Below are 14,494 nucleotides of genomic sequence, written 5' to 3' on the forward strand. Positions count from 1 at the left end.
CGTTCCTCATCTCTCTTGTCTAGCCCTTTCATTATTTCATAGATTTTTATGATGATTTGTCTCTTTTCTAAGGTAACAATCTCAGACTTTCCAATCTCTCTTGATGAGAATTTTTCCAGGCCCCTGGTCATTCTCATCACCCTGCTCTGAACCCCTTTAGTTCTGCCGTGTTGTGTGAGAGATGGGGTGACCAGTGCTGCACGAAGCCACATCACTGATTAAAGGCATTTTCCATGTTATTTTCCATCCCATTCCTTATGCATTCTGATACCATTCGCTGCTTTGATCGCAGCTGCACACTGAGCAGAAGTTTCATTGAACTGCCTCCAGTGATGCCCATGCCCTTCCTCTGCAGACTCTACAGCTCCCAACAGTGTCCAGAGCAAACCTTAACTGGAAAAGTGTGGGTTGAATTTGTCCTTAAAGAATGCCTCTTATTCCTAACTGATGGGCCTGTACTGGAGTGGTACCAGGTGAGCCATGTCCTGCATGAGCCATTTTTTTTGTGAGGCCCCAAAAGGGAGAGGAGGCCTGGCAGTGGGTTCTTGGGTGCGGGAGAGTGAAAAGATGATGGAGGAGCTCTCCCCCCGGTGAGCGTGGGGCACTGTGCAGGCTGGATTGTGTTTAGGTGAGATGCCCTTTTTAGCACATCCTGAGACAGTTGCAGGAGAGGTGAGGCAGCAAAAGCTGAGTTTGGAGGAGTACCTCACCCCTAATGCTAAGACGCTCCACTATGCCATGTGTGGGGAACTATGAAGAGAGCTCTCCCCTTCTCTATGGCTCACTGGGAGGGTGTGAGTCCCCAAACGTCCTTCTTTTGTTACATGGGATCATGGTATGGGAAAGGCTGAAAGCTGGGCATTGTGATGCTTCCTATTCCACCATCATCTCCCTGTCCAGCTTGGGCGCCACTCTGTGTTTTCTGCTAGCAGCATGGACATCAACCAGAGCCATGTGTGTGTGCATCTGAGGGCAACGTTTCACTTCCCTTACGAACTCAGGGGCGCAATCTGGGATTTTCTTCTTCCTTCCCCGGGTTTTGTATAAGCACTGTTCTCCTGCATGGGGCCCAATCCTGCTCCCTTTGAAGCCAATTGCTAAACTCCCATTGACTTCAATAGAAGCAAGCCCATGTTTTCAGCATCTCTGTGGACAGGCAAACAAAGCAAATGTAGCTGTGGAATGTGTTTGAAAAATACTGATTTTATTAGATGGGTTAATGTACAGGACCAACAATTTTATCCAAATGCACATTATCATGAACATCTAATTTGGAATATATTACAGCATGTAATTCCTTATATGCTGTCTGTCCAGATTTCTGTTAAAAAAGAAGCACACAAAAGTGGGTTTAGGGATGTTGGGTTTTTTAGCAAAATTAAAAAATCTTCCGGCTCCCTGTTTTCATTCCCAATGTATTTCCTGTAACTCAGAGACACATCACTCATGTCACACTTTATATTTTGTTTCTAATCAAGTTCATTTTGTTTCATAAAACAGAGACAGTCAGATTGATGGTAGGAGCCTGCTGTGTCATCAGACTGTGACAGATGAGATGGGCTTTGAACTACAGTTCTTCTTAGACTAACAATCATTTGCTGTGGCCATGCAAGTCATTTCAAGTGTCAAGGGGCTTGGGAAGAAAGGCCATCAGAAATGTGTCCGATTCCCAACAAGGGCTGTGGTAGCCAACCAGAGCTAAGAGTGGACCCAGCTTAATGTGAAATTAACGAACAAATGCACTTCTTAGGTCCACTGTTTCTTAAGAATCACCTGATATCAGGCCACAGGGAGGTTAAACTTGGAGCGCCAGGAGTGCTTTTAAGAAGAGAATCCTAGTGTAAATTTTCAGATGGGAAGGTGGTTATGATCAATGCATGAGCCTCTGTGCTGAGCTTCTGAGCCAGTACTATGCTTTTGTCAGTCACATGTTAAAAGGTGAACTCATCTGATTACAGATTTTCTTGAGTATATGCAAAGATCTTCATTGTCAATGAATGCTTACCCAACAGGACGTCAACCAACAGGCCCAGTACCTGTAGACAACCATGCTTTACATCCTCCATCCTCCTCAATGCTGCCAATGATCCTCGTTCTGTATCGTATTGGTAACACCAGCCACACCACAATCATCACTTCCACCAACACCCGAAAGGAGAGCAGTAGCTTTATGACCAGCAGGATGCTAGTGAGCAAGAGAGAGCTAGGAAGGAATGACCTGGGTATAGTGAAAAGAGGATGACAAGAAATGGAGGAAAGAAAAGGTAGGAGAAAGACTGAAGAAAAGGGGAAGAGAACATGAACAGAAGAAAGACAAAAAGAAGATGACAGCACAGTGAAGAGAAACAAAAAGGCAAAGAACGAGCAGGAAGAATAAGGCACAGAGAATTAGAAAAGTTTAACAGGCATTTGCTTATGGTGACAATAAAACATAATGTGATGGCAGAAGCAGTGGCAAAATTAGCACAGCTCTGACAGTGTTTCTTTTCCATTTGCTCCTATGAACACCATGCAAACTAGGCCAAGTGACAGGAGCACAAGGTAAGCTTAATGGAGGGCAATGAGAAGTGAGAAAGAGTGGGTGACCAAGACAAAGAAGGATGATGAGAAGGAATGGGGTAACATAAAAGAAAGGGAGGAGAAGAACAGAAGTGAATTGAAGAAGCAGCTCCAAGGCAGTCTGAGACCTCACTCAGTATTGACTCACCAGCATGTCACTTCTCTTTGTGCTATTTCAGATGCCAGTTTCTCTGACACCTCTTCTTGCCTTCATTAGCTGCCCCTGTTCCTTTCAGTGCTGTGCACAAAATCCCTCGGCATGTAGCCTGCCCTCTTGCAGTACTCATTGATGTACTTGTTTCTTCTTCGGCAACCAGCCTTTGGGGACTCATTACTCATTGGCTGTGTCCTCCAGGGTGACACATTTGGACCAAGTCAAGCACCCCTGAAACAATGCCCACTAGAACTAACCCGGATTGCTTTAAAAGACCGTTTATTTTAAACTCAAGGTTTTGGCACCAAGGAAGCTGAATCCCAGACCAGTGCTAGATATGTTTGATTCTCCTGTAGCCACAGCTCCATCTCTATTCACACATGTGGATCAGAGATGTGCTGCCTTTCAGACCCAATGCCATGCTCCCAACAGGCTCTGGTCAGCACCTTCCACTTTCTCATCTGCTCAAATTTCTTCTTTAAAATGCCAACATATGGCTTTCTTATTTCCTTTTGTCTTTCTATCTTTGTCTTGCTTTGCTTGGCATTTCATTAAATTCTTGACCCCAGGCAGATAAGGCCCACAGGTATGTTACAGTGAGTACTTCTACTCAGAAGGTTCTCTGAAGACCAGCCTCAGCTCTGGTCCATTTGACAGGGAGAAATGAAGAAAGGCTATTTAGCAGGTCTCGAACACCATTCACTGTTCAGGGCAACATCCACCTTCTTCTTCAGTTAATGCTTAGCTCAACCACCAGCCACGCTGGGTTATTGCAACCAAACAATGCCTGCTTAGTGAAGAGGGCTCCCATACTTTCCCTGTTCTTTAGTTCCCATCTACAATGAACTATGTCCACAGAGAGGCTGGCACTGGTTCCAATGGCATCATTTCCTGCAACTCACAATTTTGAGTGTTGGTGTGTTGGGGCAGGTGAACAACATGGCAACGCCAACAAATAAATATGACTGCTTGGCTCAGCCCAAATAAGATAGGGCCCAGACACCTCCGATTTCCTAACCTACAGCAAAAAGATTGGAAGAGAAAACAGGCAACAGCTGCGAAATGGAGGGTGTTCCTGTCTTCCTCCAAACCGCACAACAACGCAGGGATCTGACTCAGAGAAAACATGCAACACTGGCAAAAACAAGGTCAAAATGCAAATCGATTAACCCTCTGAGCCCTACCAAGGTTTGTGCTTGACTTGCCGACAACTGCGTGACGCTAACAGCAAATGCATACACTAAGCTCCCTGTCTCTTCTGAGGCACAGGGACAGACTGATGCTTTCAAACGCTTTCTTCTGAACTTTCTTGAATTACTGCCACTGTCTCTCAAATGCAACTTAAGTGCCTTTGCTCTTTCAGCTCCAGTCCATTTCTCCTTATGAGCCAGACTTCCAAATCCCACCTGGGACATGCATTTGGTGCTAACAATGCCAAATGTTCCCAGAGATTGGACTGAATCCAGTCTAAAGACAGACATGGGGTCTTTCTTTCCCTACCCCTGGGGATAGGAGAGGGCTAATACCTGGGTGAATGCTAAAGATTCTGAGTTACAGCTCAACTGTCATCCAAATGGAGCTCACAAAGAACTGAACCTGATGGCCTACAAGTCTTGAAAAGAAAAAAACAGATTATTATTTATTTATAGGCATTTCTGTGGTCCTCATGCCTATATACAGCCACCAAAAGCTGACGTTTACTCTGCTGGATCTCTCTCTCCCCAGGGGTGACCCTCTCCGGTTTTCCAGGTCAAAGCGTTGGAGCCTTCCTCCAGGTTATCATTCCAGAGTCTGCATTTCCTACTCCCTGCCTGCTTAGTGTATGCAAAGGTTGAACTTCTTGTTCCACACTCATGAACTTCAGTACCAATGAAAAAGCAGCTAAAGCTTTAGGTCACCATTTGTTGCTTTTACTTACAGCTTAAACATTGCTTTCTATTTCAAATAACAAAGATAAAATGTCAGGAATTCACAGTTCTTTATTCTCTTTTCTATGCCCACCCCGCTTCCCCTGCCATTAATGTCAATGACTCAAAGTCCTCCTTGTACAGTAGCTCTTGCCAGTGTGGCACTCAAAGGGTTAATAAACCATGGCTTCTTGGACAGATAAGACATAAGCTCATTCACCAATAGGAACACATGAATGATTATGTTAGTACATAGCATGTTATGGTTTCCTATAGCGGTTCCTTGGGGTTTCACCACAGCCAGTTGTGTCACAGGAGAGAATACTAGGCTTCTTCCCCAAGCCAATACTCCCCAAGAGATCAGGAAGCTCATGAGTAATGGCCCTTTCGATCTTCTCCAGGTAACATCCTCCCATGTAGGAGCACTGCTGAGCTAGCAGCTTGAAGCTGCTGATGGGATTGATGCCAAAGAAGTCCTTATAAGCCTCACGGTTGGGGAGATCAAACTTGCTGACATTGGTCTTTGCCAGGATGGACTTGAAGATGTAGAACTTGTCAGGGTCTTCCACAATGTCCTTGAATACCAGCTCCCCATCACTGAAGAAGGTCATTTTGTCCTTGTAGGTTTGCAGATAGCGGTCGACCAGGAGGGCGTGGATGCGAACCCGGATGGCATGTTGGCGGATGAAGGCAATCTTATTCTCCAGCCTGTTTTCAATCACCTGGTTAAGGTCCTCCAGGAGTGAGATCTCTTCTTTAAGGAACAGATCCTTGTGGGTTTCAGGGTGATACTCTGGGGGCCAGAAGGAACTGACATAGACCCTGGGAGGTTCAGTGACATTGATCAGAGGAGCCAAGCTCCAGAACAAGGCGCCATAGACTCTCATAAGCTCCTGGGTGGCGAGACTGTCAGCTTTGTTCAAAATTATTCTTATCTGAGACTCTCGGCCCTTCAGCTGGCGAAAAAGCATCTCCAGCTCCAGCCCCACATCCAGCTTTGTAGGGTCAAAGACAACAAAGATGAGGTCAGCTCTGTCGATGAACCACTGGCACACGTCATTGAATGGGTAACCTTTGGGAGAGGAGAGAGAAAAATCAAACAGAAATGTCCTGCTCCCCACATCTAACACAGGACCAATCCATTCAGTCATCGGCATAGATACGACACAAGCCCACTATGTCTCAGACCCCTTCAGACTTAGACCTCATGCAGTGGGAAATCTCGTTTCTCAGCTACTAAAGCCATCGCAGAACACCTTGGCACCAATATCCACAATCAGTCTATATTCAGTTGGCACTAGTGCCTTAGCTGGTGTTCTCTGATAAAATCCTGGCCCCAGTAAAGTCAGGGGGAGTTTTGCCATTGGGCTAGATTTCCCCCTGGATTTAAGGTAGATATTGGGAGAACTGAGGTGGGGATGCTATGTAATTAATGCACTGATGAGCATATAGGTAAATAACAGATTTTAGTAGACAATTCAAACATTTTATTAATATGGTGGTACTGCCTTCTGCCTCTAGGCCGACTCTGACGTACACTCTGCTACCTCCTAGTGGTTGGGGGTGTGTTTTGCTTCTTCTGGAATTAAATTCCTTCCAAGTCACTTTCAAACTTTCCTTTTCTCTGTAGCCTGTTGTTGATTATCTGTGCTCTGATTGTTTTCTAAGGCCATGGTTTGGCCACTCCAATGCTGCCTAATGTATCTAGTATATGGGTTGACAAACCCCAGCAGTGCTACCCCAGTTGTGAGATATGTTATGCTGGAAGTGCTGGTGTTCTAGAATTCCATCGTGTCCTGCTCTAGCACAGAGACTTTGGCAGGGGCCTGCATCAAAAAACATGATAGAAACATGAAAGAAAATGATGGGCAAAGTGCAGCCCATAGGCTAAATACAGCCCAAAGACCACAAACATCCCCATCTTGCTTAAGTCTCTGAACATTGTCCCTCCATATGAAAGAGGAAGTGTGCTGCATCTGCTCTATTTTATGAGTATTGTGTGTGTCCCTGAGGCCCCTGCCAGGTGGCCATTACAAACACAGGCAGGCAAAATTTTGGTGCTTCTGAATATAAAAATAAACACCCTGCAACACCTCCTCACTGGCCCTTTGTTGTGTGTGACCTAATGAATACAGCACTCCACTGGGCCTCTGGAGATCTTGGTTCTCTTCCTGGATCAGCCACTGTCACTTTTTTTCCCATCTGTAAAACAGGGAAAATGCTACAGCGCTTTGAGATCTACTGATGAACAGCATTGTAGAAGAGCAAGGGACTGTTATTATCTCACATTTATAATGCTCCTTCTTTTCTGGTCTCTCTTACAATGAACAAAGCAGGTTACTACCTCGTTCCTGTTGCTTGCGGTTTTCAATGATGCCCGGTGTGTCTACAAAGGTGACCCGCTCTAAAAGCTTATGAGGCACCTCTATCCCGATCAGCTTCTCCAGGAAGTTCTGCCCAAACTTTTCCAGGGGCGAAAAGGAGCGTGCGCTGTCAGCAGCCATCACGATGCCCTCGATGGTCTTCAGCTTTGGGCCATGCATGATGACCGTGAACTCAGAGGTGGTGGGTTCCGCCCCTGTCCAGTAACAAGAGAAGCAGAGCAGGTCAGCCGTAAAGTCTAAGCTGTCCTGCTGGAAATGAGTCAGATTCTGTGTCTGAGACTGTCTGCGGAGGATACTCCTAACTCTTGAATATACAGAGGGTGATCCAAAGCAACAGGTATGGTCAGAAAGCATCTTGTAATATCATGTACCTTATGCCTTGTAGAATGTCTTGAGGAAAGGTAAGGCAAATCTACACTACAAAATTAAGTCAACCTAAGTTAGTTCGATGTACAGCCACCACAGTAATTAAATTGCTTTGCATGTCCACACTACACTCCTTGTGTCAGTGTAGCACGTCCTCACCAGGACTGTCAGTGTGGGGCATTGTGGTACGGCATCTGAAAGGCAGCAAGTGTCGATGTAAGTGACGTAGTTTCTACACTGACACTGCATCGACCTAACTACATCAACCTATGGGCTATGCCTCTCGCGGAGGTTCAGTTATTAAGTCGGTGTGGTGGGCAGATTACACTGGTGGCAGCTACATTTTAGTGTAGACACTTACAGAGTTAGGTTGATATAGGCTGCCTTATGTTAACCTAACTGTAGTGTAGACCAGGTTGTAGCTATTCCATGGATGCACAAGTGCAGTTTTTCCTGCAGTGGTTAATCTACACTGAGATATCACGAATGTGAAAAGCACTATAAAGGACCAACTCCTGCTCTGCTTTCTAGTTCCTTGATTCTCCCTGTGCCCAGAGCTCAGAACGGTTTTTAGTTCAGCAGTGCTACGCTCAGCTGTGTTCAAGGATAAAAGGGAGTGGGAGCTAAGAAGAGGAGATGGGAAATGTCACGCCTGTTGTTAAAGTAAATTAATTGGCTTCATGCATGGAGGGGAAGGATAGAAGAAAAGGGCAAGTTCCCCTTGTTAGAGGATTGTTACTCTGCTGGCCTGGAAGGTAACCTGCAGTGCGATGCCCTATCGGGCTGGAAGATCTCAGTCCTGAGCCTCTGGACTGCAGGAAGTGGGAATGCTGCGAAGGCAGATGCACAGCTTGATCCTGGGAGGTGAAGAGGAATCTCATCTTTCTCTCTCTCTGCACTAATTCCTCTGACTCTTATAGGAGAAGGGTTGCAAGGATTCAAGCCCTCTCTGACCAGAGAGATGACTGTCACCTAACAGCCTGGGGGGGTTAAATAAATAAAAAGAGAGGTTCAAAGAGCAGCTGGGGACAATGTTTACCAGCCAAGCTCTGGCTGGAATTGACTTGAGATGTGAATGTATGAGTGACAATGCCTGCTTGTACCCTTTGCACAGCACATTAAGCAGAAACAATGGGCAAGCTGGAGTGCATGTTACCTGTGTACAGCTGGTAGGGCGTGTCATCCAGTCCTAGGAGGTAGTTTATCATGGTGGATTTGCCAACGCTCCATGGTCCCAAAAACAGCACCATTGGCTTGGATGTAATCTCCCCATCTGCAGAGAGGAAATAACAAAAAGAAGTGAACAAGCACTAGAATTTGAGCTCCCTGATGTAACGAATGTCCCAGCTGAAGAGTGAACAAGAGCCACCCCATCCCACACCCTTAGCTAAATGTTCCAAGCTCAGGGAAATGTTCTAAAGTTCCTTCAGCTGTTTGCAAGAGCAGGGCATAGCGACTGACTCGCGCAGGGCCAAGGTCACGGATACGCAGGTGCACACATGTTATTTATGCTGCTAGGGTTATGCATAGCTTCAGAACCCTGATACTGGGACTGAATATGTGGAACAAAACAGTCCAGTCTATGACTGACCCAGGCTCCCAATGTTAGCTAAGTCTGTTCTGGTGCTAGACAGTCAGGAGACTCCTTCAGTCTGATAATTCATCTGTGAGATGGAAGAAATAATACAAATTTGATTTCTGCCCTCCTGACTATATTCAGAGTGGAACAAGCCTCACCCTTCGGCTGTCTGATGATGTACAGCCCTACGGCTGGACCTCTGTCCACATGCTGCAGTGAGCGACCTCACCAAATGTGCATTGCTTGTGGTGCGCAATAGGGTTAAAGTCCTGATCCAGCTTCCACCGAAGTCAATGGAAAGATGCCCATTGACTACAGTAGGAGTTGGGGCAGACCTCACTGAACAGTGGTTCTGTAGGAGCTTCACAGGTGGATGACCACACATGTCCCAATGGTTATTGTGCTTTAGAATTCTATTAAGTGGAGATGGACAAATTCAGGGTAATTCCAGGATCTCCTAGTGCCTCAAATTCAAAGCACCACCCGACCCAGCCATAGGTATTTAACTGATTCCACCCCTCCTGGCCATCTTGGATTATTGCATAAAAGTCCCCTCAGGCTGACCTTACCCAAATTATGCAAGGTCTTGAAAGGAATGTTTTTCTACTCCATTTTTGAAGACGGATTTGCTTAGTGAATTTTGAGTTTGTTTTTGCAGGCATCTTTTTGCAGGCAGCAGTGCATTCCCAAAAATATGCATGCTCCTGCAAAAACATGCCCTTGTGCACGCCAAGCAGGCCATTGTGTCTGCAATTATTTCTTCTGTGGAAGCAAATTGGCAATTTGTGTGAACACAGGCATTTTTTGCACGTGGAACGGACATGCATGCATTTTTGCAGGTGCCCCTTTTACAGCTTCTTTTAGAACACAAATCAATTGGAGATTTTGCCATGATCCCCATGGTACAAGAGGTGCAAGGCCAGGCTCAGAGGCTGGGCAGACTGACACAATGGGGCTGGCAGCTGGGGAACATTACATGCCCCAGCTGGTAGGGCCAGTAGGAAACTCATCAAGGGCCTGATCTTGCACCTTTACAATCAATGGGAGTTTTGCTGTGGACTTTCATGGGATCAGGGCATAAGGGCCTGATCCTGCAGCCCCTTACTCAGGTGAGGAGTACTTCAAGTGAGGCTACTCATGTAACAAGCCTTACTGAAGTCAATGGCAAGGATTACTGAGGTGAGATTCTGCAGGATCAAACCTGGAGCCATCTGCTGAGAAGCATGGACAACTAACATCACCAAGGGGCCACAGGGAGTTGCTATGTTCAGCGCATCCCAGGATTCAGGCCTGATCCACCTGGCACTTAAAAAGAGACAAGCAAAGGAGGACTGCTGAGGATGCTGCAGAGGATGTTGCACAAAGAGCCCATGAAGAGACCCATGGAGAGTCTAGGCCTCAGGACAACCACAGTGAGGGAAAGAGATGTGTGGGAGACATCTCTGGACCAGCAATCAGGCACACTGCCAGCATAACCTACTCAGTGCAGTGCTCTGTCACCCTCCAGTGACGGTTGGGCCACAGACACACAAAGGTTGATGAGCCTGCCACAGTCTGGTCCCTCATTGCTGTGTTTCGATTGCCAGAAGCTGGGACTGAACAACAGGAGATGGATCACTTGATGATTGCCCTGTGCTATTCATTCCCTCTCAAGCATCTGGCACCGCCACTGTCAGAAAACAGGAGACTGGGCTAGATGGACCATTGGCCTGACCCAATATGGCCATTCTTATGTTCTTATGTTAGCTCGGGCAGTAAAGGCTCATGTTCTGAGATCTACCCGTCCCAAGTTCAGTCATGGCTCCTGATGAGCTGCTCAGGGGCGCAGTGTAACACTAACATTTAAAGAATTGTTTCCATGTTCTAAAACTGAAACCATTGCCTACGACAGGAAAGGGAGGGCATATGTTGAAAACAACCATGTAGTTTATAGCATTTACTCTGCATAATAATTTATTATACCTATTGCTTTACACTAACTTAAATCCTATATCATATACTGTATAATAAATGTCATAGAAATAAAGTAAAATGTACAATTGATACAAATATATAATACAGGCAATATGTTCATATGGAAATAATATATTATTGTATCTACAAATAATGTATTATCCATATATAAAGCAAAACACATCGCCAGCAATATGGATTATACTTTTGCACTAGGGTCTCTGAATACTTTACAAATAAGAATGAATTAATCCCTGCAATCTCTCTGGCTCCGACTTAGGGCAGCACTTACACATCTGCTTAAAATCAGTGGGGCTTAGAGCTGGGCAGGAAGTGATTTTCCCATTCTAGGAAGATATTTGAGATTTTTTAAAAAATGGTTTGGATCAACTGAAACATTTTGCTTCAATTTCAACTATTGTTTAATTTTAAAAGTGGTGTCCCTAGCCTCTGTTCATCAGAGGATGGAGATGGATGGCAGGAGAAAGATCACTTGATCATTGCCTGTTAGCTTCACTCCGTCTGGGGCACCTGGCATTGGCCACTGTCGGTAGACAGATACTGGGCTAGATGGACCTTTGGTCTGACTCGGTACAGCCGTTCTTATGTTCTTATGTTCAAACTTCCTCCCAGACCCCTCACTTCCTCCTGCACCCCAATCCGCTGCACCAGCCGGAGTCACCTCCTGCATCAAACTCCCTCCCAGAGCCCGCACCCCTCACCCCCTCCTCTAGTGCTGGGTTTACAATGGCACCAGTGGCACCATGGAGCCAGGCCCATGCTCAGAAGGGGCCCAGGCCTGCCCTGCTTGCACTGCACCCCAAGATTTTGCCAGCCCACTGGCTCCCCACTCCCATCACTTGCTCCTCTTGGCCCCCTGGTCCCACCCACTGTCTCCTCTCTGCCCCCTGACTGGACCCCAGTGCACCTCCAGCTCCTGACAGTCTCTGCTTCCTACCACCTGTGGGGCCCCGCCTGTCTCCCTGGAGTTGAGTCGCCTGGGGACTAGTGCAGAAGCCTGGCAGGCCTTGGCCAGCTGGGACCAGGGACAGTATGGGGGAGCTAGGCTGGGTCCCTCCAGGCAAGTGGGTTTTGAGGAAGCCCGACAGGGCAGGGTGTGGCCTGGCTGATTGCGCCAGTCCCAAAGGGCTGGAGCAATTCCTCACCCCAGGACCAGCTCTGGCTGCACTGCTGGCTCAGCTCAGCAGACACAGTGACCTCACAGCAGGGCTGGTGAGTGCAGCTGGGAGGCAGTGCATGGGGGAGTGGGTCTCTGGGAGGTATAGGGGTGTGTGTGCTGGGCTATGAGGGGGAGGGGAAGATCCATGTGTGTTGGGGCATCAGGGAGTGGGGGTTCTGTGTGGGGTGCTGGGCAGTTTTTGTAGGGCTGTGGGCAGGGGACACTGGGCAGGGGTGGTGTTGTGCAGGACACTGTGCATTTGTGGGAGGCCTGGGGGGGGGTAATGGGCATAGCGGGTCGGCGGGGCACTGGGCATCGGGAGTCGAGGGGGTATTGCAGAGGCGCTGACTTTCTGATTTCCCTGGGCGTGCCTCACTCTGCTCTGCCCCATGACCCACCCTTACTCCACCCTTTCCCCCAAGCCCCATCCCCACACCATCTCTTCTTGCCCCCACTCCATCCCTGCCTCACCTCTTCCTGCCCCATTCTGCACTCTCCCCCAAGTGTCCCCAGCCCTTGCTCCCTCTGCTGCCCCCCCAGCACCTCCTGCCTGTTGGGTGGGTGGGAGGTGCTGGGGGCAAGGGGGAGGAGCTGGTTGGCAGGGCTGCTGGTGGGTGCTCAGCACACACAATTTTTTTCTTGTGGGTGCTCCAGCCCCAAAGCACCCATGGAGCTGGTGCCTATGGGGTGTTGGCGGGGGGGGGTGTCTGTGTGACGTGGTATGGGCCCACCCCCGAGGGGAAGGGGCATGCTGGCAGGATGTAAATAGAGCCCTCACACTGGGCTGAGTGAAGTGGGTCTGCCTCTGCCATGCCATGCTCCATTGCCCCTGGCTGGCCCCTTGCTCTAGGGACTGACCTCCCTGCACCATGCTCCATTGCCTCCATGGGGCCCACAAATATGTTTGGTGCCAGGCCCACAAAAGGTTACTCTGTCCCCGCCTCCTGTACTCCAACCGCCTGCCAGAGCCGGCACCTGCACACAAACTCCCTCTCAAAGCCCATACCCCCTCCTGCACCCCAACCCCCTGCCCCAGCCTGGAGCCCCCTCCTGCACCCAAAATCCCTCCCAGAGCCCACACCCCTCACCCCAATTCTCTGCATCAGCCCAGAGCCCCCTCCTGCACCAAACTCCCTCACAGAACCCGCATCCTTCACCCTCTCCTGCACCCCAACACTCTGCCCCAGCCCAGAGCCCCCCCTGCACCCAAACTTCCTCTCAGAGCTTGCACCCCTCACTCCTGCACCCCAAACCCCTGCCCCAGGCTCAGCTCAGAGCCCCCTTCTACATTCCAAACCTCTCAGCCCCAGACCAAAGCCTGCACCCCCTCCTGCACCCCAACTGCCTGCCCCAGCCCGGTGAAAGTGAGTGAGAGTGGGGGAGAGCAAGCGATGGAGGGAGCAGGGAATGGAGTGACTAGGGAGGGGCCTCAGGGAAAGGGCAAGGTAGATCCTAGGTTGATCTTAAATTCAAAAAGTGATCTTGTGCATAAAAAGGTTGGAGACTACTGGGCTAGGGACACCATCCCTGCCCATCCTGACTAATAGTCATTGATGGACCTATCCTCCATGAACTTACCTAGTTCTTTTTTAACCCTGTTATAGTCTTGGCCTTCACAACAGCCTCTGGCAAGGAGTTCCACAGGTTGACTGTGTGTTGTGTGAAAAAATACTTCTTTTTGTTTGTTTTAAACTTGCTGCCTATTAATTTCATTTGGTGACTGCTAATTCTTGTGTTATGAGGAGGAGGAGGAAATAAAACCTCCTTATTTACTTTCTCCACACCACTCATGATTTTATAGACCTCTGTCATATTCCCCCAGCCCCTTAGTCACCTCTTTTCCAAGCTGAAAAGTCCCAGTTTTATCAATCTCTCCACATATGGCAGCCATTCCATACATCTAATCATTTTTGTTGTCCATTTCTGAATCTGTTTCAATTCCAATATTTCTTTTTTGAGATGGGGCAATCAATTCTGCACACAGTATTCACAATGTGGGTGTACCATGGATTTATACAGAGGCAATGAGATATTTTCTGTTTTATTATCTATCCCTTTCTTAATGATTCCCAACATTCTGTTCACTTTTTTGACTGCTGCTGCACATTGAGTGGATGTTTTCAGAGAACTATTCACAGTGACTCTAAGATTTCTTTCTTGAGTGGTAACAGCTAATTTAGACCCCATCACTTTGTATGTATAGTTTGGATTATGTTTTCCCAATGTGCATTACTTTGCATTTATCAACATTGAATTTCATCTGCCATTTTGTTGTCCACCCAGTTTTGAGGGATCCTTTTGTAGCGCTTCACAGTTTGCCTGGCATTTAACTATCTTGAGCAATTTTGTATCATCTGCAAATTTTGCCATCTCACTGTTTGCCCCTTTTTCCAGATAATTTATGAATATATT

General features: G+C 47.6%; 1 protein-coding gene across 3 annotated transcripts in view; it reads right to left on the minus strand.

Moving 5' to 3' along the window:
- Positions 1 to 1,183: 1,183 nt before the first annotated feature.
- Positions 1,184 to 14,494, minus strand: part of SRL (sarcalumenin) — a 114,319-nt gene continuing 101,008 nt past the window's right edge. For all 3 annotated transcript variants that reach the window (XM_050968176.1, XM_050968175.1, XM_050968174.1), the window contains 3 exons: positions 8,527 to 8,643; positions 6,965 to 7,198; positions 1,184 to 5,692 (listed from right to left, as the gene is read on the minus strand). In XM_050968176.1, the coding sequence (XP_050824133.1) occupies positions 4,881 to 5,692; positions 6,965 to 7,198; positions 8,527 to 8,643 (1,163 nt within the window). In that variant the 3' untranslated portion in view covers positions 1,184 to 4,880. The remainder of the gene's footprint in view (positions 5,693 to 6,964; positions 7,199 to 8,526; positions 8,644 to 14,494) is intronic.

This window comes from Gopherus flavomarginatus, chromosome 9 (genome assembly GCF_025201925.1).
Source record: "Gopherus flavomarginatus isolate rGopFla2 chromosome 9, rGopFla2.mat.asm, whole genome shotgun sequence".
Lineage (NCBI taxonomy): Eukaryota > Metazoa > Chordata > Testudines > Testudinidae > Gopherus > Gopherus flavomarginatus.